At 42.0% G+C, this 25,625-nt stretch overlaps 4 protein-coding genes and 1 long non-coding RNA gene across 8 annotated transcripts; 2 read left to right on the forward strand and 3 right to left on the reverse strand.

Moving 5' to 3' along the window:
- Positions 1-879: 879 nt before the first annotated feature.
- Positions 880-7,652, forward strand: LOC115734832. Of its 3 annotated transcripts, XM_048281714.1 has the most exons (8): positions 880-900; positions 940-1,077; positions 1,627-1,849; positions 2,156-2,279; positions 2,568-2,908; positions 3,110-4,019; positions 6,768-6,967; positions 7,269-7,652. In XM_048281714.1, the coding sequence occupies exons 2-8, from the start codon at positions 998-1,000 to the stop codon at positions 7,341-7,343; spliced, it is 1,953 nt and encodes a 650-aa protein (XP_048137671.1). In that variant the 5' UTR covers positions 880-900; positions 940-997; the 3' UTR covers positions 7,344-7,652. The 3 variants fall into 3 exon arrangements, with proteins under 3 accessions (XP_048137671.1, XP_030521646.2, XP_030521647.2); XM_030665786.2 differs by having other exon boundaries at positions 881-1,077; XM_030665787.2 differs by having other exon boundaries at positions 881-1,070; positions 1,623-1,849.
- Positions 7,505-8,995, reverse strand: LOC115734836 (peptidyl-prolyl cis-trans isomerase CYP26-2, chloroplastic). Of its 2 annotated transcripts, XM_048281715.1 has the most exons (3): positions 8,006-8,995; positions 7,737-7,806; positions 7,505-7,611 (listed from the first exon to the last, which is right to left on the reverse strand). In XM_048281715.1, exons 1-3 carry the CDS (start codon positions 8,893-8,895, stop codon positions 7,573-7,575), a joined length of 999 nt encoding a protein of 332 aa, XP_048137672.1. In that variant the 5' UTR covers positions 8,896-8,995; the 3' UTR covers positions 7,505-7,572. The 2 variants fall into 2 exon arrangements, with proteins under 2 accessions (XP_048137672.1, XP_030521651.1); XM_030665791.2 differs by having other exon boundaries at positions 7,505-7,806; positions 8,006-8,991.
- A 405-nt stretch (positions 8,996-9,400) lies between these two features.
- LOC115734837 (oleosin G) lies at positions 9,401-10,586 on the forward strand. Its single transcript, XM_030665793.2, has one exon. The coding sequence runs from the start codon at positions 9,855-9,857 to the stop codon at positions 10,359-10,361; it is 507 nt and encodes a 168-aa protein (XP_030521653.1). The 5' UTR covers positions 9,401-9,854; the 3' UTR covers positions 10,362-10,586.
- A 778-nt stretch (positions 10,587-11,364) lies between these two features.
- On the reverse strand, positions 11,365-11,808 carry LOC115734734. Its single transcript, XM_030665629.1, has one exon. The coding sequence runs from the start codon at positions 11,806-11,808 to the stop codon at positions 11,365-11,367; it is 444 nt and encodes a 147-aa protein (XP_030521489.1).
- Positions 11,809-13,361: 1,553 nt separating this feature from the next.
- LOC125315821 lies at positions 13,362-24,638 on the reverse strand. Its single transcript, XR_007199103.1, has 3 exons — positions 24,629-24,638; positions 23,355-23,358; positions 13,362-13,501 (listed from the first exon to the last, which is right to left on the reverse strand). It is a non-coding gene; the product is annotated as an uncharacterized LOC125315821 (long non-coding RNA).
- Positions 24,639-25,625: the final 987 nt, after the last annotated feature.

Consider the following 25,625-nt stretch of genomic DNA (forward strand, 5'->3'; position numbering starts at 1 on the left):
ATTTACCATAAACTAATTTTTTTACCACAAAAAAATCTATAAATTGGTACACTCATGATAAATTTACCTTTGACGAGTTTTCGTTAAGTTGGATTAATATCATGAAAAAATTTAAATTGATACATTTGTGATAAACATAGTGTAAAAATCTAAAACTGGTACATCCATCAATTACCACGTGTCATTCAATTCAATAATTTTATTGTAAAATTTAATGGAAACTAACGAAAGATAAATTTGTCATAGGTGTTCTAGTGCAAGTTACCAATTTGGTGTTTTTCATGGTCAAAAAAATAGTTTGAGCTAAATTTATCACATGTGTATCAATTTGAATTTTTTTATGGTCAAAAAAATAATTTAGGGTAAATTTATCGCAAATGTACAAGTTTGAAGTTTTTTGTGGTATTAACCATTGAGAAAATGATATAAACGATCTTTGAATTTTGACTCAATGTGTAACATGATTTTTAAATTTTTAATTTATTAAATGCGATTGAATTTTAGTCCAATATGTAATGTCGTAATTTTTAATTTGTTCAATATGCTCCTTAATCTTTTGGTATGTACTCGGTTTAATCCCTATACTATATGAAAATATTCAATATTGTAATTGAAGTTAAATTAATGGCAAGATACTATTTGATATTTTCATATCGTATAGGAATTGGATTGAAAAAATCATATTAAATAAATTAAAAGTTCAAGTATCGTATTGTAAATTGGACCAAGGGTGATAAGCATTTATGCAATTATCCCAGGAAATTTGCTTCGGAAACTTGTCACGTGACTTGCACGCGACACATCCCAAGCATTAACCTTCACAGCTGCGGAACCCGCCTCGGCACTTGCTTGGTCTCGTGTCCGAATCTTGTCCCAATCACTCTCTGCAAAGCAGTAGCTCGAGACTTTGAGTTCGTCGAATGGCCCTGCAAACTGTAAGAAGTACGTAGAGCGGGCCGAGTCGAGTCGAGAGAAGAGAAGGCGAGAGAATCGTCGGATGGCGCAAGATTCAGAGAAGAGGTTTCACTCGATCATGGACAAGCTGTTCCACTCTCCTCCGACCACTCCGTCGTCCAGGTTCTTGCCTTGCCTACGACCTCTGTTTGACTTAATTGTCGCCTTCGTTTTCCTTTTTCCGGCCACGGGGCGAGCTTGGAATTTGGTGCATAATCGTGTAGGAGAAAGGAGATATAGCTTTTTGCTGTTCTAGCTTTTGGTTTTTGTCTTCGAAGAAAATGAAGATGGTGAAATCTCGTTCGGATAGGATTTTGCAGATTATCTGGTCCGTCCTTGTAATTTCCCTTTTCCTTTGCTGCATCGAATCGAACACTGGAGGAAGTAGACTTTTATGTGATTCATTATTTGTTGCTGCTGCGGCTGCATAGTTGAATAGCAGACTGCTTGAATCTTGGACGATTTGGTATTGGAATTTTATTATGTAGGGGCCTGCTATTCGTAATTGTTCTTGGAATGTTGGCAATGAGAGAAATACTGTAATTGCTCTGGAAACTGCATTTCTGTTCCCAAGAAGGGAGAGAGAGAGAGAGAGAGATTGCGTCAGTCCTGATTTTGTTTTGGTGATAGTGAGGTCAACAGGATTCTGATTTCTGATTGCCTGATTGCCAGCTTGCCTGGTTCGCAATTGTCAAGGGGAAGGAAGCGCCCAAATCCGGCTTCTGGATTGGCATTAGTTGATGCCATATCGGGAGTCGATGTGGAAAACGAGGTTCAGATTTTACGGCCTCCAGCTGGATCATCCCAAGCTCCAGAATGCAGACCGTGGGATCGTGGCGATCTTATGAGGAGATTATCCACATTCAAGTCTATGACATGGTTCGCCAAACCTAAGGTTCTGAAGTAACATCTTGTTTTCTAGTTGGCTGACAGTTTTGTGTTTTGCATCTGTTGAATCAAGTGTAACTGTTCTTATTGATGTCATGGTCCTGAAGTGCTTGTCCTTTGTGGGTCTTTGTGAGAAGTGCCTTTCTGCTGTTTCTTCTTAGAAACTTTGTACAAGGCGAGAAGATTTGGTGGTTTACTGCTGTTCTTCTAAGAAACTTTGCATAAATAGAGAAAATTTGATAGCTTCCCTTTTACTCTGTTATATTTTCTCCTTTCGCAAAAGTTGACAATGCTTTTGTTTGCATTTTTTTAGGCTGTAAGTGCTTTAAATTGTGCTAGAAGAGGCTGGGTTAATGTTGATATGGATACTATAGCATGTGAAGCATGTGGAGCACGAGTACTTTTTTCAACACCATTATCTTGGTCACGAGAGCAAGGTTTGTTTTTCTTTTTGTTTGCTCTTTAGTTTAGTTGAACCTTTAATCTTTAAAACTCACATGCATTGCGCATGCCAACAGAAAAATCAATGGAGGGCTCAATGCTGTAATAAAATCAACTTTCATGGGAGTATTGTGAAACGGTTGGAAAATACGGGGCAAACCTACACAACTCCAAAAGTTTGGGGGAATTTTGTGTTTTATCACCCAAAAAAAATTCAGGAAAAAATAAAATAAAATCATTTTGTGGCTTTGTATGTTATCTCTCTGTACTTTCATTCATTGCAGTTGAGAAGGCAGCTCTGGTATTCAGCTTAAAGTTGGACAATGGTCATAAATCACTCTGCCCATGGATTGACAATGCCTGTGATGAATCTCTGGCTCAGTTTCCTCCCACACCACCTCCAGTTTTGGTTAATCAATTTAGGCAACGTTATATTTCTCTTTTACAACTATTGGCTCTTCCCGTCATATCGTCCTCAGCTATTCAATCGATGATGAGCCCTCAACTGGATAATTTTCTTCGAGATTTTTCTATCTTGAAGTGTGATAACGTGTCTCCTGGCTTGTCTTTGGTAAAATACACTGGAGATGGATATGATCAGGACTCTTCTATTCTGTATTATCAGGTCAGAATCTTTCCCTTATTTCGTTCTTTCTCTTTTGGGGAAGGAAGAAGGGTGTTTGAGAGTTTTGTTGTATCTAGATTATATTTGGTTCACTCTTTTTGGCTCAGTAACTTTATTGACTAATTCCTTGCTAACTGTTTCTCTCTCTATCTGTGCATGTGTGTACTTCCATAGTAACTACTTTTGCCAAATGACATGCAGGCAATAAAACTCATATGTTTATGTGGCTGGGAGCCTCGCTCATTGCCGTACGTGGTTATCGGCAAGGACACCAATACTGCAGATTCATCATGTGGAATTTCTGATAAAGAGAGCACACTTATCTGTTGTGATTCTACAGGGAACAATAATACTGCAGGGGCAAATGAAAACTATAGGGATTTAAAGGACTCATTATTCGATCCCGCATCTGTGGTTCTGGAATGCAAGCTTTGTGGTGCCAGCGTTGGATTGTGGGCTTTCCCCGCAATACCTCGACCTTTGGAGATATTAAGACTGGTTGGGTTAACGGAACTTGATGATGGGAAGAATTCGAGTACCCATGAATCAGTCCAGGGAAACCTTATTGATATTAGGACAAATTTCTTGGACACAACATCAAATAGTCAAACTCCTTCAAATGAGACGTCATCAAACTTAAACTTGAGTATTGCAGGGGGCCCGCCTCCAACACAGCAGAACTTCAAAGCTACAATTTCTTTGCCTGTAATTGGCAGGAATATTATTGCTAGGTTGTCTTCTGATTCTGATCTCAGAAGTCGACTATATTCTGTTCAAGCTGAGAATCAGTTGCTTTTGGAGGCCCCAACTTTGTGTGAGCAAAATAAAGAGAGCACAGAAGAAACTGATAGGTGTACAACTGATGAGCAGCCTCCTTTGAATCCTGACATTACTGTCACAGGTGGAATTGATGCACATGCAACGTCAGAATCAGTTTCTTTGTGCAGTCAAGAAGTTTCATCGGTTGCCCATGCTGAGGACTTTGGAGAAGAACAGACATGCTTTAAAGTGCAAAATAACTCTTCCTCCGAATCTAGTTGCCGGGAAGGGCATGGAGATGATAATGAAAATGGAGTTCCTGCAAAGAAAGAATTAGTAGCCTCTACCGCAGGTAATGATGTTCTCTCTTGTTCTCTTAGTTTTCAGACTGTATTGCTGGGAGATGAGCTTTTCTGTGTTTTGAAAAATTAAGAACTATTGTTTGCGGTTAAAATATTGCCAACTCATGGAAAAGTTTCCATATCTGTAATTGTTTTTGGAATGTAAAGGTAAAAAAGTTGATGGACCATTCAGACAGTTCTAATTTGCAATGCAAATAAAAATCATGTTGAAATATTTAGTGATCTTATTCAGCCAAAACAAAGGCTGTAGACATGCTTGAGAATGAATAAAAAAGTATCCTGGAGCTCACGGGTTGCAAAAACCTCCGAAATAGGCAGTTAATAACACTGAAGGGACTTCGTCAAAGATGAGCTTTACTGTTGCTGTCGGATGTGGTTGGAGTTTTCATGAACAGTCCCATAATCTTCAGGCGTACAGGGGCCTGCATCATATTACTCATTATGTTTCTAGCAAGTATTGGTTAAACTGGTGGCACTGTTTATGGAGATCCTTATCTCTTATTCACTGTCCAATGTTTTGATCTTTCAATGGCTTCGACTATATATTAGCCATTGACTGTGATTTTTGAGAGACCTTTGTTGGGGTGTTTACTTTCATTTTTTTGCCATTTTCAAGTTTAATTTGGATCTGTAGCTGAAGTATTTAAGTCAACAAATTGAATGCCAGCAACCACCCTCCCTTCCTTCCTCACCACACACAGCACGGGCATATGTGCATGTGCATTGATAGACCTCTCAAAAAGATGAATAATCTTTACGAATATTAAGTTGTGGGTACCTTTAGGTCTTGATTGAGAAAGGGCTCCTCTTCTTGGCAGGTCATATCTGGTGGTGAATTTGTAACACTTTCGATTCCATTGATAGTTGTCAGGATCACATAGATAATACCAAAAAAGGCCTAAGAGGGCATGGTGAGACCTAAACCCTGCTAATTGGGTTTTTATTTTTTATTCATTATTGAATTGGATACAAAGAGATGAGCATAGTTTGAGAAGGGGATCGAAATTCCGTGCTTATGTCATTGAGCTATTATCCTTGACAATTTTCGAATTTTTTCTTTGCCACAACCAATTTCTTCTTGAGACAGAAGACTTCCAATGCAAGGGGAAATCAGGGCCTCTCTCTACACTAGGTGTTATGCTTGGTGAAATGTACTTCAGTTGATTTCATTCTTGTTCCACAAGCGTTACTTAAACAATGTGCTCAATAATTTGATTGGATTGGTTCTTGTGACTTGACTGTCATTTTTGACAAAACAAGGTTAATGCAAGATGATTTATGACACCAACCACATTAGATTTGCTAACTTATAGCATAGTTGGTAACTTGGTGTGACCTATGAGAAATTTGTGTGGAATTCATAGCTGCACCAGATGTTAATAAGTCTTTTTCGTGCAAAAGAATTGTTACGAGTTTGTCTGTTTCAATTCTGGGAAAATATAGTGAAAGAACTCTTCGCAAATCTTTCTCCGTCATTATTTTGATTCTAAGAGTTGATTAATACATCCTCATTCGAGTGACTTCTGCCTCATCTTAGTTTTTTTTTTTTGGTAAGGTCTGCCTCATCTTAGTTGATGTCTCAATTCTATGATAATACTAAGGAAAAAGGAATATGGAAAGTATTTTCTAGTTTTTGGCATAGTTAAACAGAAGTTCACTTCAGGGCACCAAGGGGGAGCAAATCCCTAGAGGCACCCTGTAGATTTCCTGGTGCACGTCTCTTCAAGCACCTTGGACTTTCCTATTTAACTGAAGTTAGTGAGGTGCAAGTTGTGCGACATGTAACTCTCAGTAACTCGACCAGGTGGAGATTAAAACTTACCTCAACTAAAGCATGACTGATAGCCTCTGCTGCTGATCATGTGTCAATGGCATAAAGTTGAACCTATTAAGTGCTTAATCTCCACGAGTTACTAACTCTGTTCTAGGCTAAAGGATTATCCAGAAAATTAGCTGTTCTTTTGTCGTCTGATTTGTCTGATGGTAGACTCATTTGCTTGATTATCTACTGAGGAGTCCTGTCCAAGGTTGAACAAGATCATGTAGAGATTAAAATTTTTCATGACTCTGGAAAACTTTTCATGGTACGATACGGCCGCCTGTTGATTCATCTTGTGTAAATTCGTGCCATGAATCAGAACAACGTTTTAGATGCTAAGGTTCCTCTAAGCACTTAAGATTGGATCTGAGAAGCCTGATAGAGAAATATCACACATCCAGCAGCTAACTTGCATTTTCATTTTCTTTAAGTTTTGTATATTGCTGTACCCAGGGTCAAATAGAGAATAATGACTGATAATCTTAGGGATATGATTGTGCTAACCTTTTATGTTCTGGTGGCATCTGGGAAGCATGACTGGCAAGTTTGAAGAAGTGTGTATTTGAGCTGAACTCACTTAGATTGTTAGTGCAACAAGGTTATCCGGACACTGAAGAATTTCATTTTTTTAACCAATTTCTGCAGAACAAACTCTGTGGCAACCTCAAACGATCTATATATTTCAAGATTTACCTTGTGGTTAGGGGACATAGTGAAAATGCATTGCAGGGTTACTCTACCGTCCTCTGACTTGCAATCTTTTCTTCCCATATGAAATTTGAATTGATTGCCCTGTTGTTAGTCTTATTACTTTATGAGAATGAGACATCTCCATCATGACCTTAATTTCCTTCCCATAATCATCATCGTACGTCATATCATTATTGGACGTTTTTCATTGGTTCTTCCTTGTTCTCAGAAAATATTACCAAGCACCTATCTGGGGATGAAGGCAGGCAGTTTGATCCAGTCAGACAGCATAGACATTTCTGTCCATGGATTTCACCAACTGGTGGTGCTATGCCGGGATGGCAACACACTCTATCCGCCTTACACCGTGAAAAGGATGTTTCTGATTCTGTAACTACAAGATCTCCTTCATGGGATTCCTTTATCAAGGTACTTTTCACTACTATTGCTGAACAATTGAACTTTCTGTGGTTAGACTCTTTGCTAGAAGGAGAAGTGGTAATATTGTGCACCTTTTGAAGCTTTACAGTTTGAAAACATCTTCTCTTTCCCTCTCTCTCTCACACACACACAGAGATGCACGCACGCGTGTGCACACAGAAACAACCAACCTACCCCATTGCTTATGTTACTAAATGGGGGTCTTGATCATCTAAGAATAGCACTCTCAACAAGCTTAATTTCCAAATTTGTGCTGGGAATGTTCATCGTGTTTATTTATTTTGTGCAGGTGGATGATCCAGTCACCTCAGTGAGGAGGCTTTTCACATCAAAACGAATGAAGTCCACTCATAGTTCAAGCTAAAGTCCTGAGCATTGGCAGATCAATTTTGGAAGATTTTATGGTGATGATGGAGTGCCGTCAATCCATGAGTTAACTACGGGAAGCGTCAGCAGATCACTCCAGAAAGGTTTTTCTCATTTCTTATGCATGCCCAAAATTGGAGGTGCTGCTCTTGGCAAACATAGATGAAATGCTTGCTGAATGTCCTTTCTTGGTCTAGCCCAAAGTCAAATTGAGTGCTCAAATGTCTTTACCTTACCCCTACTTTCTTGTGCTTTAAATTTTTTGGCTGTTTAAATAGCAAAGAACATGAGTGGATTCTCTCCTCTGGAAAAAAAAAAAAAAAACTACTATTGATGAAAATTATGGTACTCGCATTCGTTACTCCAGCAAACCACAATTTGTGACGAGCACCTTGGAGTATGGCCGGTTGAAGCCTCTTTCTGCGACAACAGCCCGTTTATCTCCTATCAGCTTGGCAACCCTGCCAACCAATTTGCAGCATTGTCATCACATTAAAGCATTCCTCTAAATGATTTGACTTAAACCAAATCAGTCCATCAAGTTCTTGCTCAGGTATCAGGTAGTGATTATTTTAGGAGAGCCTTTTGTGCTTGCGCTTTTAAGTCAACATGCCCTACTTGTAAAATTTAATTTCTATTGATCGCGTCTCCAGAACTCACCTGAAATAAGGAGAGCCGGTATTTTCTTGCACGGTTTTCACCTGGCCAATCGTCTTAACAACCTCCATTCCCTCCAAAATTCTGCCAACCACTAGAGCTGAAGCATCAAGTTCTGGTGAGTCCTTAATGGACATCACAAACTCGGTCCCATTTGGTTCATTTCCAATCTCCTCTTCGTCAACCTCTAGCTTGCCATTCCTTGCTACCAACTTCAACTTTGGTGGTGGTTTTGATGGATCCCTCACAATTATTCCTATCGTTCCAGCCAAATTCTTCGTCCCCAGACATTTACCATTCTCTCTCTCCCACTCTTGTATCAAACTCTGGTTTGTCAAATCACTGCCTGTGCTCTTTGCTATCTCAGCATCCACACCATATGATCTGACTCCGCCATGTTGTACATAGCTCGGCATGATCTTTATGAACTCTTTCCGTCTGTATGTGATCCCTGCAGCTCCACTGACCAGGTTGCTGAATCTCACTGTTCCCACGGGGGCATCATCTCCGTACAACCCGATGACAATTCGACCTGCTGGGTCCCCATCGATGGATATATCAAGAAATGCTTTCTTTGTCGGGACTTTGTTGGTGCAACCTGTGTTGCCACTGCTCTGGTTCTCTGGTTTCTCTTCAATAGTGTTGGTCTCTGCCTCTTGTGGGATTTCTTCTGCTAGTGCCTTGGTGTTCTTGAGTGGTTGGAGCGTCTGAGAGCCCAAGAAAAGAAGTAAAGAAGAGTTGGCACATAAAGCAAGGTCTCTGCGTGCGATCTTGAGATGGTTGTGCTTTGTGATCGTCGGAGATGGAGTAATGGGAGTGTGTTGGATTTGAGGTAAGGTGGGGGAATGAAGAAGTTGAGAGGAGGATGGAAGCAGTTTTGGCTGGTGGAGCATCTTTACTGATTGTAATTTGCAATCTGGGGGTGTCTCAATCTCTCTAGGCAAATTTTGGCAAGTTTTTTCATTACAAATGAGGTTGAAAAAGTTGTGGATAAGAAAAGGATGAGAAACCAATCAGGCGCTCCAATTTGCCTCTCCAATGTGGTCCACAGAATAAATTCATGGCCATAGAGCATTCCTTCTCTCGACTCCTGAAAAGAAAATTTAGCCAAGCAAACTTCTGGTGAGCAAGCAAAGTGCGAAGAGAGCCTTCACTTAGAATCTCACGAGGTTGCTGAAAGTAGAAAGACTCCAATCCTTTTCACCCGTTGAACCCTTTCTTACCTAGTTCCGTAGAAAGCTTGCCCCCGTGGATTTGCAATGAAAGTCCTAGTAAGTGTGCCAACATAGGTTAAGTCACCTCATCAAGCGGACGCAGCAAAGAAATCATTCGAGATGTGATGAGTCAAATTTCATTTGCATCATCTATCATATGAAGTCATTTTTTCTTCTTTTAGGTATCGAGAAAGATCCTTCATCGAGATTACAGCTCATCTCGTTTCCACGCATCGAGTGAGCTCAATCCAACACTTCCATGCCAAACATTTTAATACAATTCGACAACTCCTCACCAATGCTAATGGCAATACCAGTCTCAAGCAATCCCTATATTGCCTACCAAATTCACCATCGAAATCTCAACCAAATGGAGCTTAACATGGCTCGTTAGTTAACCTAACGGAAAGATGCCCAATAGATGTATTTTCAACCAAGTCTAGGTTTTCTAAACTGCATGCTTCCTCACTCCACGTGTCACCTTGCATGCCTTCATTCCCAACAAAGTAGCATCAACTCAACACCTGTCTCCCAAAACCCTGACACTTCCGCTATAACCCTTCAACACTTTGACCCACTCACACACTGATTTCGCGCATCTTCACCTTCTTGAGCTCCTGAAGTCGTCACTCAGATCAATGGCTGATCGTCACTCCAGCCCAGTCCAGGTCCAGAGAGCCCCAAGACCCACTGCCGCCGCTCCGGCCGCCACCCCCGGCAGTGCCTTCCTCCAGAAGCTCCACGAGCATGCGCCGAACCCGGCCCAACTCCTGGGCTTCCTCAGCCTCCTCGTCTCTGGAGGCATCTTGCTCCTCCTCACCGGCCTCACGGTGACCGGCACCGTGATTGGCCTGATCCTATTCACGCCTATCATCATTATCTCAAGCCCGATATGGATCCCGCTCTGTGTGGCCATGTTCGTGATGGCCGTGGGGTTGTTGTCCGTTTGCGGGTTCGGCATCACGGCATTGGCCGGCTTGTCGTGGCTGTACAGGTACTTCCGCGGGTTCCACCCGCCTGGGTCGGACCGGGCCGACTATGCGCGGAACCGGATCTTCGACACGGCCCGCCACGTGAAGGACTATGCAAGAGAGTATGGTGGGTATTTGCATAGCAAGCTGAAAGATGTGGCTCCCGGGGCATGACCACATGAGGGAAGAAGGACTATATATTTTTGGAATTTTGATGGAGTGGCAATCTTAGAATTTTGTTATGGTTCATTTCTATGATCCCTTTGCCTTTTCAGCTTGCTGATGTCCGCTTGGCTTGATGTTTGTACGAAATTTTAGTCCTCTTTTGAGGTTCTCTTCTCCATTTCACTTTATATGGAAAATGCATAATGTTGGATGATGGTTCCATAATTCGTTTAATTGTGAACTGGCTAATAATTTGGCTTTGTTCGAGCTTGAGATATTCTTGTTTGTGAATATAGAGTAGCATTTCCTTTTCCTTTTGGAGTGGCATTAGTCAATTTTTCTTATGCTTTGTATTATGACATGCTAAAGCATTAAATCTTCAATGTATGCAATATTGATTGAAAACTAGTCTTCCATTCAACCCTTGGGCCATTCCTAAACCAGAATTATTAGATTCAAGTATCTATTTTTCTATACATATAGCATAGGATTTGGTTTGGAGGGTTGGCGGCTAGGTCTGTCTTGGAGTAGGTTAATAAATGGAGTAGATGCCTCATAAGCTTAAAAATCACGACATTTAATCAATGGCACATGATATTAGGTGGATCTTATCTATGTGGAGAAAGGGTCTCTGAACATAGTACCACATTTCCAAATAAACTAAAAATTCAATACACTCCAAGAAGAAGAAGAAGAAGAAGAAGAAGAAAACTGTGGTAGTGATAGCTGACATGTTAGCCAAGAAAGAGAAGCTTCATTAGTTGAATAGCTGTGGTGGTGAGTTTGAGATTGTCCTTCCACTAAGGACCTTAATTCTGTTGGATTCAAAGCTTGGGAGAGTTTTGGGGTTTTCATTTCCTTCCCAGCCTTTCCATACTAACAAAAAATGCATTACATAACATTGACAGCAACAAATATTACAGAATGTTCATGGAAACTAATCAATAAACAAAAGCAAAATCACAGAAAAAAGAGAGAGAAAAGATGGTAAGTTATTGGTGACCATGTATTTCTATTTAAATGCATTTGTGAGGTAGCCCGGCAAGGGACTCGCTGGGCGGCGCGGCGATCTCGGCGGCAATTGGTCTAGTCTGTTGCCGTTCTCATCGTAGTAAATTACGCCGGAGAAGTTCAGAGGCTGACATCGATCCCCCATCAGGATCGTCCTCCGCCACACCCCTCCGTCTCCGGCGACCTCATTGCCATCTTCTTCGCCGTAGGCCGCCTTCTTCTTGTTTCTTCTGGTGATTTTCGTGATGAAGACCTGTTTGCCGGGACACCTTAATGGTAGTTTTGGCATGAATCTTGAACTCTTTGGCTTGGCTTTGATGAGCTTCCTTGAGATTTGGCTTGCTTTCTTGGAGCACATGGCCATGAGGGTCGACACGGACACAAGCAAGCTGAGCGACAGCCTCTTTGCCAAGCTCGAGCCGTGGCCTTGCGACGCACGGGCCATGGTTTGAGAGATATGGAGAGTGCTGGAAGGAAGATTGTAGCTTGTGAGTTTAAAAATGGGTAATGTGTTTGTGGGTACGTATTTTATACAAGTTGCTGGTAGTTGGCACCTAGTTTGGGTCACCGGTTATATAGCTAGTGGTATCAGGCACTTGTGTTGTTTCTTTCTCTTCCTCATGCTTACTCTCTTTTTCTATATTTGGGCTCCATGTCCAGAGTCTTAACTATATTATTCCTCTCATAATGTTTCTTCTGATGGGTCGGGCTTATCACTCAAAAGCTCATTGGAATCATTGAATTTGGCTCAACTTCTGAACTGTGATTTGCTGGTTCATGATGATGGTCACCATTGATCTATTTTACAGGGTTATGCATCAGCATGAAGCTGAACTGAACTTTGAAGTGCAGAGTTTGTCTTTTAGGCAATCTTATGTTGCTTTGTTAGTGGCATTTGATGTGTAAAATCATGACAAGAAGTTAAAAATGTTAAGGGAGAGTATTAAAGGGCAATTGTTGTGCTTTCATTTCACTTTTAAGTGAGTACCCATCTTGAAATATGTATATTCTTGGTAACTAATAGTTATATCTATAATGTATCTCAATATACTAAGATTGGCCACAAAACTAGTAGCCATTCTTAGTATATCGAGCAGTATACTAATGCAGGGAGATTATATGGTCAGGTCGGCGGACTCCTACGGTTAGTGCCGGTTGATTTGGTTTAGCACATAAACATAACTCAAATGGGCACTTTCTTAAGGTGGAATCTGAACATTCAATACAATCTTTCCTTTGTCCAAATTGGCAAGGCAACTGCATGTTCAACGTACGGACTATGAGCTGTAGGAGTAGTTGAGTCAGTGAATGAAGGCCTCCATGTTCTCTGTAGCCCTGTCCATTCTTTCTCATCAATTTGGTTAGTGGGCATGGTTCAATGTGTGGCTGAGTTGTGAAACTTTAGGGTTTCGGGGCCACCCTCATCTCAACTGCCTTTCTTTCGCCAATTATCTCTCCACTGAAAAATGTTTCTTCTACCAAAAAGTTTGATCCAACTTTATCTTCTACCCTGGGAACGCTTGGTAGCTTCTTGTTTCTTGATCTTTATTTGCTGCTAAAACTACCTTTCAAGAAGCTGCTCATCTTCTGACCCTAAAAGAAGAAGAAGAAGAAGTAGTAGAAGAACAAGAAGCTGCTCATCTAATTCCTCGGGATATCAAAACCGAACTGGAACGAAAATTTGTTCATTTTGATCCGGTTCAGTTTTCGATTTAGGTAATTAAAAAATAATCATTCTTTTTTTTTTCTAATTCAGTTATTTCGGTTTCGTTCGGTCAACCAAACCGCTGGGAATTTCTAAAATAATCATTCTTTTTTTATTTTTTTCTTTTCATTTTCTTTTTTTAGTGCAAAGAGCCGGCGAGGGCCACCACGCCCTTGCCTCGTGCCGTTTTGCAATCTGATTCCTGTCTCTTTTCGAGTCATTCAGCTTCGATGTTTCTGGGTTTGGTCTGAATCGGCGGAGCTTTGAGGTTGTGTAGGGAGGTACGAAAGATAGCATTTTTTTCGTGTTGTTGCTTGTTTGGTGCGCGAGCCTCTCTTCAGATGAAGGCCCCGCCCTTACCCGTTGAGGAGCTTCAAAGCAAAGGGGTGGTGCTCGATTTCTCTGCTTCTTCAGATTCATCCCCAAAGGACCGCTGCTGCGCCGCCCTCACCTCGCGAAGGGGCCGGCGGCGGGGCTTGCTGCCCCTCAGCCAATGGCTGGCGGCTCCGCCGGGTTTGAACCAAAAAAGAAAAAACGAGAAAGAAAGAAAAAGGAAAAAAAAATCGAAAACCGAATCGAACTAGATTTTTGGTTCGATTCATATTCACTTCAATGCGAGATTCGGTTTGGTTCAAGCTTGAACCGAAACAGAACGATTGCCACCCTACTAATTTCAAGTGTTGCAGCTGCGCACGCAGTTCTCTCTCTCTATTAAGTTTTTTCGCCTGCGGTTTTTGCGTGCCAATAAAATTTGTCAACATCAATGCTTCAAAGTGTAAAACATGCGTGAATATGAATGCCATTTTGATCGAAATCAAGCACAGCATCGCCAAGAAGAGAGAGAGAGAGAGAGCGCGCGCATCGGATTTCCTTCATGTTTTTCCAAGAAGGGGTGTGCTGATCGATTAAACGAACAGCCAAAGGAGAATGCCCCGCCGCCCCAAGTCCGATTCATCTCGACGTAATTGGTTCTCTCTCAGAAAAAAAGCAAGCAGGTGATGAAAGTATTGAGTCTTAACTAAGCGGAAGTTTAAACCTCCCTGTTCCATGAAAAGCGCCCGAACATAGCCCGTCAATTATTACATGTTTTAAGAAGCGTTGGAGCGCCGGCGTCCAGATTTCACGGGTCCGCTACGGTTCCTCTCCATTTAATACGGTTCCTTTACTACCTATGAAACATTATGGTTTATGAACATGGAAGCTGGGGCTTAGCTCGCAGGACACAGGTGATTGGTGCATAAAGGGGCCAAAAAGCAAAGTCGAAATGGAACCCGTGTTCGGTTTTTCTTTTCGGGTGTACGAGCGGATTCCACGTTGATGGGATCTTATTCAGTCACATTTTGCTAATTGAGTCAATCCAACCAATATTAGCCGGAAATCGCTGAAGTGGGCGTCGGTCGTCCTACGTGGCATAACCGGCGCTAATGTAAATTTCTTTTAATAATTTCTTAATATTTTTTTTCATATTTTCTTTTTTCTCTTCTTTTAGTTTTTACGACTATGGCCGGCATTGAAATGTATATAGATTCGAAACATATAAAATGCGGCTAATCCCGCTATAGAACAGAACATCTTGTTTAAGAATTTGTTTTATTTTCTTATTTATTATGATATGACAGATAAGTGTACGGCAATATGATATTATGATCAAAGGCAAAACAAAATAAAGATTCGTTATAAAAAAAACGACGTTCGTCCGACGCCCTCACCGGCCACAATTGATTAAAAAAAAGGAAAGAAAAGAAAAGAAAAGAGAAAATACAAAAATACTATTAAAAATTATCCATGTTAGCATTGGCCGTGCCACGTGGGAGGGCTAGCATCCACATTGGCAATTTCGGACTAAAATTAGCCGAGATAGACTCAATTAATAAAACATGAAATTTTTTGGGACTCAATTGGCACAATTAAAACGCTTAAGATTGAATCAGCAAAAGTGTAATAGATTTAAGACTATTTAGACAAATTTTCAGGTATTTACCGATGCTTATTTAGTCATTTTCGGAATTATCTACCTAACTTATTTGCTTTCATTTACATTACTTGCCGGTGTTTAAATTACAAATTGCTATAAATTATCAATCTTAATTGAAGCAACTAACCTAACTTTTTTTTTCAAATTAAATTACCATTTACAGATTCATATTTGAGCCACTCATCACTATTTATTTGATAATTAGCAACTTTTGTAACAACTTATCGACTTTTTCGTTTGCATAATCTGCCAACATTCTTAACTTATCAATCCTTAAATTGAACCAACAATTTTAATTTGAGTTACTAACTAATTTTTTGATCAACTTACCAATTAATTCTAGTCGACAAATTTTCAATAGATCAATTGATTAATTCGTGGGGTGTTTCACTGTTCGTTTATGATGGATTCAAATACATTTGAAAAAATTTCAAAAAAGGGCCCGAAAGTGTTTTTATTTTCTCAAATAAAGCTTGAAGTGGATTTTGTTTTAAATAAAGGCATGAAGTGTTCTTATTATTTTGAAAAAAGGCCGGATCAAAGGCATTTTTATTATTTATTATTTATGATTTTTCCCCCCCTTTTTTAATTCTTGTTTTCCTTTTCTTCCTTTTTTTTTCATTATAGGTGAGGGCTGTCCTCGCCATGCTTAGTTGAGGCCCTCGCCGCTCCGATACCAAAAAGGAGCGGAAGCAAGAACTCAATCTGAAACAATTATGCTATCCCACACGGGCTCTCCGGCCACTCAAGGGATCGCCTGTTAGTTTCCGGATCTTGCTCTTGGAACTAATCCTTTAAGACATCGATTTCTGATCCACAGGATCCACTATCTATTTCCCCTATAGGTTTATCCCGATCAAATATTGGATAGATCCAGCACTCATTTGCGAAGTTAATCAACAAGTGGAGAGAGGCCCCGCCGGACTCTACACGTGCTTTAACCCAATACTAGATCTAATAAACTTTCTGGATGATTACGGAATTTGTGGCAAGTGGAGAGCATACTGAACCAACCATTGTAATAGAGAAGTAGAGACATTTTAGCACGTAAGTATCTGCTCGAAGAGAAAAGAGGAGTGTTTTAGAAACTCATTAGGAAGCAAACTCTTACTTGGATTTACAAAGGAAGCCAAGTCTTGGCCCTTACAAGGGGAAAACAAGCCTTATATAGGCGAAAACACAAAGGAGTCCTCATAATTGAGGTCTGACAAGCACACAACCAACATTGACTTTTGAGGAAGCCATTATTGCAACTAAGCACACATACAAACAAACTCTGCTGCCATTCTTGACTCTTTACAAAGGGAAGCAAATGGAGCAGGTAAACACACGACTTTTCGGGCTTTTGATATCCGATGAAGCACATGGCCTTGTCTGGTGGAGTAGGTGGTGTCGGATGGAGGAAGTTGATGGATCTGGTGGAGCGGGTGGCATTATCGTCTCCCGTCTGGGTCGGGATGATAATTTGCGTCGTCCGAGTCAGAGCTGTCCGGTCCATCATAGTCAGAGGGGCCGTCTTTCTGACTTCTGTAGGCTCGCAATAACTGCTCTTTTTCATAATCTGAGATAATCTGATCTAAGTGTAGGTCATGAGGGACGCCCGGGGTGCTTCTGGATGAGGAAGGGACGTCGGGCATAACGGGTTGCGGATAGATGTATGGATCTTATGACAGTTGTCCGCCCCATGGGTCAAATGACTGGGTATCTGTATCCATGGAGGAGCTTGGTTGATTGCTGTTGTACTCCTGGAGGGCTTCGAATACATGAGGATGGGTCCTGGGTGTATCCCAAGAGTAGCTCGCTGAGCTGTAAGGCCATATTTCGGGTGGGATAACCTTATTCTCTTGACAGAGTATTCGCTGGAGTTCTCTGTATTCATGAGGAATGTCAAATACAGTTCTTGAGTACGTCTTGTGAATCTTGAAGACTTGATCTTGGAGTACGGGTTTGAAAGTGGTAGTGCCTGTTTCTGCAGCATTGGATCTTTTATCTCCCGAGGGTCCAATGAATGACCGGGGATGATGAAAGAGGACAAGTATGTGTCCGCAAGGTTCGGGTCGACCAACTTGTCTTTGAAGAATGAACAAGTGTTTCCATGCTTGAACGGGTTGGAACCAAGTAAGAATATCAAGAAAGAACTTCCGGGGATGGTTCCGATAATTTCCAAAAAGGGAATCGGACAAAACCTTAATGATTTCGTCTAAAGGGAACTCTATGGCAACTTGGTAGAGGTGAAACATAAACCAAAACATCCATTTTAAATCAGAAGGGAAAGGGATGGTAGAAGACCATCTTAATGGATGTATGAACGGATAATCACAATTGAGACCTGGTTTGAGGAATAATCCACCATAATCTTTAAAGATGACATAATGATAATTCCAAAATAATCTGTGAAAATTATCGGAGAGGGAATTCTGTTTGAGGAGTGGAGGGATATCAGGTGGATGCTGGTGTGATGGCCACCGATGTTCACGCATATTCTGAGTTTTGAAGGATCCCGAAAACTCTTTTCGAATAAACATGTTTATGGATTCGAAAGGTTCTTTTGGCCTAGAAAAGAAATCAGCCAAAATATTTTTCTTTCCGGAAATGTGTTTTGAATCGAAAGAGTATTTGGAAAACCATTACGCCCATCGCAAGAGTTGAGGATGAGGAACTTGCTTTTGCTTGAATGTGAGCATCTGAGGAAAAGAGGACATGTCCATTTCGACTAAAAAATGATGACCAATGAGATGAAATTCAAATTTTTTGATTCCATTTTTGACTGCAAGAATTTCTTTGAAAGTGGAGTGATAATGCATTTCTGCTGCCGAAAACTTTCCACTTTTGTATGCACAGATTCTTCGCTTACCTTTAATTTCTTCAAGGAGAATAGCTGCCCAGTGCTTGTCACCGGCATCCGTTTGAAGGATTCTGGTTCCAGTGGAAGGGATCCGGAGAGGGGGCAAATTTTGCAGTATTTCTTTTAAGGTCTTAATGGAAGTGGTTTGCTTTTGTGACCAAGGAGGAGGATTCTTTTTCAACATCTTTTGCAGGGGAGAAAGGATCTGAGAAATTTTTGGGATGAAATCTCTGAGATAATTGACAATTCCTAAAAAGGATTGGATCTGGTGAACCGAGAGATTTTCATCCGGGAATTTCTGGAGATCTTCCGCAATGTGTGGTCCTGGGCAATAGGTTCCATTTTTCAAACGCATGCCGAGAAATTCAATTTCTCGTTGAGCTATGATCATCTTCTTTTGTGACAGCATGATGCCATGAGTATGCACAATTTCAGCAAATTGTTGAAGGAGTTTTGCATGAGAATGTTCATCATGGGAAAACAGGAGAATATCATCAATATAGATCCGGGCATTAGCAAGGATAGGTTGGAAAATTTTGCACATAGCCTTTTGGAATAAGGACGGAGCAGTTTTAAGTCCAAAGGGAAGGACTCTCCATTGGAAGTCTTGGTTAGGGATGCAGAAACCAGTTTTAAATGCATCTGAGGGATGAATTCCTAATTGCCAGAAGCTTGCCTTAAGATCGAATTTGGAATAGATCTTAGCCTGGGCAAAGTTGGAGAACAAAGAGTTCTTATGGGGCAATGAGAATTTGTCATCTTGGATGAACAGATTGAGAGGCTGGTAATTTATGACTAACCGTAGCTTTCCACGATTTTGTTCTGCTCTTTTGTTGACATAGAAGGCCTCACATGCCCAAGGGGGAGTCGAGGGCTCGATGAGTCCCCGAGAAAGAAGGCGAGCACATGCCGCTTGTGCTTGAGCAAGGTGATCCGGGTTCATGCTCGAATGACTTGCTTTGGTGGGATTGATTTCTCCATTTTTCTTGAGGGGAATTATGAAAAAAAAGTCAGAATTTTGCCAAAGAGGGTTGGAGCAAATCCGAGCAAACTGCTGGTGAGATTCTGAACAATGAGAAAGGAGAGATTGATAGATGGGATCAAGGATTTACGGTTGGATGAGAAAGAGTCTCTGGATTTCAACAAACTCCTAGATCTTCTTTTGGAATTTTAACCCCTTAGGGTTTATCTTGAGTTGTGGGAGCTTAGAAAGAATATCCCAACCAATGATGAGATCCTTGTCATGAGATGGACATCCAAGGATTTGGGTGGTGATTTCACAACCGGGGAGAATATGAATGGTAAGAGGTTTACTACGCAGTTTGGTAGTAAAAGTTTCTCCCGAGGCTGCCTGGAAATATCTGGTATATGGTGTCCAGTATTCTTCCGGAAGGATTTTGGTATCTAACGGGGATGCAATTGCGCCAAGATCGATGAGAGCAATGACTTGGATGGATTTGGTGCTTTACGGAAGGTGAAGCTGGACCGGAAAATGTGGGGATGAAATGTTGGGGAGTGGATTCAGAAAGAATCGGCAAGAGGAAAAAAGGAGAGAATATCTCCCGGGGAAGAGTCCGAATCAGAAGAGTAAGTTTCAATAGCACACAAGGTGTCTGGAGACGGCTCTTCTTCAATGGAGAAGATGGATTCAACGTCTTCATCACCGAGAGAGATCCCGGTGTTTTGAGAGATCTTCTGGATCATGTAACTGCCCTGTTTCTTCGCTTGGGGGCATTTTTTTGCAAAGTGACCCTTCTTATTGCAAATAAAACATCCGTAAGACTTGGGTTTCTTGCGGTGCTTTGCGGAATGACTGCGTGATTTCTTTCTGAGGAATTTCCACTTGCTTCTGCGAGGCTTCGCAAATGAAAACTTCTTGAAATGAACTTTCTTCTTGTGACACGAGCAAGACGGATCATTACGATCTCTGGTGCACTTGATCTTCCATTCGGCCTTTCACGAGTTCTTGTCATACTTGCGGTTTTCTTTTAAGAACTCGGTCGAACTGTCTTTTCTTCGCATTTTTCTTCAATGGCAATATGAACGACTTGCTGTATTTCTCCGAGTGTGGATTCAAGGAGAGGCCTTTGAAGATGTTTATCAACTTCATCTGCAATTTCTTTAGGAATGGAGGCTAAAAAGATTGGTTTAAGATTGATGTCCGCTCCGAGATGATAAAAGAGTCGAATCATCTCTTTGAAATGTCTGTCAAGATCCTTTCGAGAAGTGGAGCAGCATTTTCTTTCAAAGAACTCTTTTCGCTTGAGTTCTCTTTCATTGGTGGGTTGACCAACAAAATACAGGTGAATGACCTGCATAGCCCGATTAAAGTTCATCGGGAGAAAAGCAATTTGGTCTTGTTCTGAGATGGAGATCCACCGGTCTTTCGGGGTTCCAATGAACTTGCTAGTGAATTCTAAGAGAACTTCATAAGTGCTTTGTTCGACTAGATTTCTGGCAACAAGCCATGTATGGAACTCCTGGATTTTCATGGGCCAACGATGGTAAGGAACATCATCAAGAGTAAAGTACGTCCTTGATGAGGAATGGGCTGGACGAGATGATGGACTTGGATCCGAAGGGGTTTTAAGATTGACAAATTCCACTTCTTCATCTTCTTCTTTTGGGATCGCCGCAGCCATCATAATGGCTGGGATTTGGTCCGAAATGTGTTCGGGGCCATTTTCGGATTCTGAAGAAGGAGATGTTTCTGATGGTGGTACAGATGATGTTGAAGAGGAATCATCTTGCTCGGTGGCTTGGATTGTGGAAATGGATGGAATTTGTTTTCTCGGGAAACTTTCAATAGGATTAGAAACCATGAATGAAGGTAGTTTCTGTGAAGGGGAGTGTGGAGGTGAGTCGGGAGGTTCTGGCGGTGCTGTGGGAGGGATTGGAAAAGTAGGAACCGATGATGATATGTCGGAGAATTTTGTTCTTTCGGCATCGGCTTCAGCCTTCTTGATTGCTTTGAGTCGAGCTCGAAGAGCGAGTACGTTTATACCTGAATCTGAAGGTACTGTCTCAAGAACTTCTTGGAAAGGGGTTGAAGAAGTTTGGCTGGAAGCTTGGGACGAACGAGTAGTAGGACGTGTATGGGAGGGAAATGGAGGAATAGGGGAAGTAAATGAGGAGAAAGGTGGTTGGTACTCAAGTTGAGCTTTCTGATTTTCAAGGATGATGATCTGCCTCTTTAGCTTCTCTATTTGAGGAGTCCGGTCTTCTAGGTAATGGTGATGGAGCTGCTGATTTTCCATCATGTAGACTCTCTTCTGGAAATCTGCAAGCATCTTGCGGATGTGTGTGGAAGCTTGATCAACTCGATCTACTTGAGTGGAAACTTTCTCAAGAGCCACGTTTTGGGCTAATGCATTCTCTGTCCGCCAATTGAGAACAGTTTCTGCTGGAGCTGGACCTTTCTTTTTTCCATGTGGGTCAATCTCGGTTGGTGCGGGTATCTTAGGAGCATGATAATATCGTTGCTGAGGGTCAGAGAATTTTCTGAGTGGTGGAAAATTTAAAGTGGATGAGTGAGATTCATCTCTGGGCCGGAGTGGAGGAAAATCGCCAGGTTGAAACATACGGATGCTTGGAAGTGGTTCGGGGATGGGAACACATGTGTATGGTTTTGGGAGATCAATGGAGCAAGTTGGATTTTTCCCGATCCATTTTTGGATGGGTTTATAAAAGGGGCTGGTAACGGGTTTCTGAGGCGGTGTTGATGGGGATTTTGGGGGTTCCGGTTTACAAGAGGATGGATAGGGTATTTGGGGTATTGGAGGAGTACTATCTTGAACAAGGTATTGCCGGTTTCCGCCATCTTCGCCAAGAGGACCTATGGTGGGATCACCGTCAAGGTACCGTTGGTACGAGAGGGTCTTTCTTTTTTTTCTTTTTCTTTGAAGAGGGTCCGTCGTCTTCTTCAGCAAGAGAAGTACAAGAAGGACAGCCACATTCTGGATCCCAAAAACAATGACCCGAGGAATCTTTAAAGGCGTGAATCGGTCGTCCATCGAGTTGAACGATCGGACAAACTTTTTGGATCCCGGGTCTTCTATACTCACTTGTTTGGGATGGACATGGAGTGAAACGAGAGAATAGTAGGGAAGGAGGGAAAAAGGGACGAAGAGTCTTCTTTTTCTTTTGCAAACTTGATGGTTACTGTACCATCTTTCTTCTTGGTGAACTCGGGGTTCGATGGCGAAAGCGGCCTTGTGTTTTGATGAAGTTTTTCATAATTGGTGACCCGGCTATCGGGGAGAAGCTTGATGAGTCTGTTCTCTCGGGTATTTGCCTGGGAACATGAACACAAGATGTCTGGTCATGGTCTATTGAGATGATGAGGGCATCATTTGAGGTGGGATGGTTAAGATCAATGGCATGATTATGGACCCTATAAACCATACGATAATGGAGTGTAGCAGACCAAAGAATTAGGAGTCCGAGGAGCTCCGGTAATTTGCGATTGAACTTTTTAAGGCCGACAATAGTCCCGGGTCTCGCTAGTGCCATGTTGAAATTTGGAAACAAAGTAACAAAGACTCGTCCCAACATTTAAAGTGGTCTCGGATTGTACCTATACGGGCATGCTGGTAGTCTAAGAACCGTGTGTCCAAAAGGGCAATTCGCTGCAACAGGGGAGACCTTTACGGCCATGAAAGGAAAGAGCAAGTCGATGGCTCCGAAATGAAGATGGGTGAACCCTTGTTGGATCCTTCGGAGTGGAAATTCGGGAGGAATTTGGAGCGTCACAAACCTGTTCTTGTTGTGTAGCGAGAATATGATGTTGGTCAAACTTGGAGGACCGAACATACTCTTTAACAGAGCGGGAGTGTGTCGGATAAGGTGTTTGATGGAGCGAATTGGAGAAAAGGAGGTGGGTTTAGCAAAGGCTGAATATGGGTTGATAAGCGGAAGATGTGTTTGGGAGATCTTGTTGTCTTTAGAAAAGGCTACCTCATAGAGATAGTCTATTTTGGATGCAGTGGATTTTCGTAACTCGGGGGGTGATGCGAGAGAGAGTGGAGATTGATGCTGTATGGGAGTGAGCATGCTTTCTTCTTGTGGAGTTTCCATGTTGGAGAAAGCTTCTCTTCATCACGGACCTTCGAGCGCCAAAATATCAATGCTATTCTTCTTCAATGGCTATCGATACCAAAATTGAGTTCTTGCAAGCTCCTTTTGGTATCAGAGCCATATGCCATTGAAGATAGATTAGTATTGATATTTTAGCGCTCGAAGGTCCGTGATGAAGAGAAGCTTTCTCCAACATGGAAACTCCACAAGAAGAAAGCATGCTCACTCCCATACAGCATCAATCTCCACTCTCTCTCGCATCACCCCCGTAGTTACGAAAATCCATTGCATCCAAAATAGACTATCTCTATGAGGTAGCCTTTTCTAAAGACAGCAAGATCTCTGAAACACATCTTCCGCTTATCAACCCATATTCAGCCTTTGCTAAACCCACCTCCTTTTCTCCAATTCGCTCCATCAAACACCTTATCCGACACACTCCCCGCTCTGTTAAAGAGTATGTTCGGTCCTCCAAGTTTGACCAACATCATATTCTCGCTACACAACAAGAACAGTTTGTGACGCTCCAAATTCCTCCCGAATTTCCACTCCAGTGGATCCAACAAGGGTTCACCCATCTTCATTTCGGAGCCATCGGACTTGCTCTTTCCTTTCATGGCCGTAAAGGTCTCCCTGTTGTAGCCAGAATTGCCCTTTTGGACACACGGTTCTTAGACTACCAGCATGCCCGTATAGGTACAATCCAGACCACTTTAAATGCTGGGGCAGTCTTTGTTACTTTGTTTCCAAATTTCAACATGGCACTAGCAGACCCGGGACTATTGTCGGCCTTAAAAGTTCAATCGCAAATTACCGGAGCTCCTCGGACTCCTAATTCTTTGGCTGCTACACTCCATTATCATATGGTTTATAGGGTCCATAATCATGCCATTGATCTTAACCATCCCACCTCGGATGATGCCCTCATCATCTCAATAGACCATGACCAGACATCTTGTGTTCATGTTCCCAGGCAAATACCCAGAGAACAGCTCATCAAGCTTCTCCCCGATAGTCGGGTCACCAATTATGAAAAACTTCATCAAAACACAAGGCCGGCTCGCCTCATCGAACCCCGATTCACCAAGAAGAAAGATGGTACTGTAACCATCAAGTTTGCAAAAGAAAAAGAAGACTCTTCGTCCCTTTTTCCCTCCTTCCCTACTATTCTCTGTTTCACTCCATGTCCATCCGAAACGGTGAGTATAGAAGACCCGGATCCAAAAAAGTTTGTCCGGTCGTTCAACTCTGATGGACGACCGATTCACGCCTTTAAAGATTCCTCGAGTCATTGTTTTTGGGATCCAGAATGTGGCTGTCCTTCTTGTACTTCTCTTGCTGAAGAAGACGACAGACCCTCTTCAAAGAAAAAGAAAAAAAGAAAGACCCTCTGTACCAACGGTACCTTGACGGTGATCCCACCATAGGTCCTCTTGGCGAAGATGGCGGAAACCGGCAATACCTTGTTCGATATAGTACTCCTCCAATACCCCAAATACCCTATCCATCCTCTTGTAAACCGGAACCCCCAAAATCCCCATCAACACCGCCTCAGAAACCCGTTACCAGCCCCTTTTATAAACCCATCCAAAAATGGATCGGGAAAAATCCAACTTGCTCCATTGATCTCCCAAAACCATACACATGTGTTCCCATCCCCGAACCACTTCCAAGCATCCGTATGTTTCAACCTGGCGATTTTCCTCCACTCCGGCCCGGAGATGAATCTCACTCATCCACTTTAAATTTTCCACCACTCAGAAAATTCTCTGACCCTCAAGAACAGTATTATCATGCTCCTAAGATACCTGCACCAACCGAGATTGACCCACATGGAAAAAAGAAAGGTCCGGCTCAGCAGTAAAACCTGTTCTCAATTCGCGTACAGAGAATGCATTAGCCCAAAACGTGGCTCTTGAGAAAGTTTCCACTCAAGTAGATCGAGTTGATCAAGCTTCTACACACATCCGCAAGATGCTTGCAGATTTCCGGGAAGAGAGTCTACATGATGGAAAATCGGCAGCTCCATCACCATTACCTAGAAGACCGGACTCCTCAAATAGAGAAGCTAAAGAGGCGGATCATCATCCTTGAAAATCAGAAAGCTCAACTTGAGTACCAACCACCTTTCTCCTCATTTACTTCCCCTATTCCTCCATTTCCCTCCCATACACGTCCTACTACTCGTTCGTCCCAAGCTTCCACCAAACTTCTTCAACCCCTTTCCAAGAAGTTCTTGAGACAGTCCTTGATTCGGTATAAACGTACTCGCTCTTCGAGCTCGACTCAAAGCAATCAAGAAGGCTGAAGGCGATGCCGAAAGAACAAAATTCTCCGACATATCATCATCGGTTCCTACTTTTCCAATCCCTCCCACAAGCACCGCCGGAACCTCCCGACTCACCTCCACACTCCCCTTCACGTAAAACTACCTTCATTCATGGTTTCTAATCCTATTGAAAGTTTCCCGAGAAAACAAATTCCATCCATTTCCACAATCCAAGCCACCGAGCAAGATGATTCCTCTTCAACATCATCTGTACCACCATCAGAAACATCTCCTTCTTCGGAATCCGAAAATGGCCCCGAACACATTTCGGACCAAATCCCAGCCATTATGATGGTTGCGGCGATCCCAAAAGAAGAAGATGAAGAAGTGGA

This window comes from Rhodamnia argentea, chromosome 7, assembly GCF_020921035.1.
Source record: "Rhodamnia argentea isolate NSW1041297 chromosome 7, ASM2092103v1, whole genome shotgun sequence".
NCBI classification, from domain to species: Eukaryota; Viridiplantae; Streptophyta; class Magnoliopsida; order Myrtales; family Myrtaceae; genus Rhodamnia; species Rhodamnia argentea.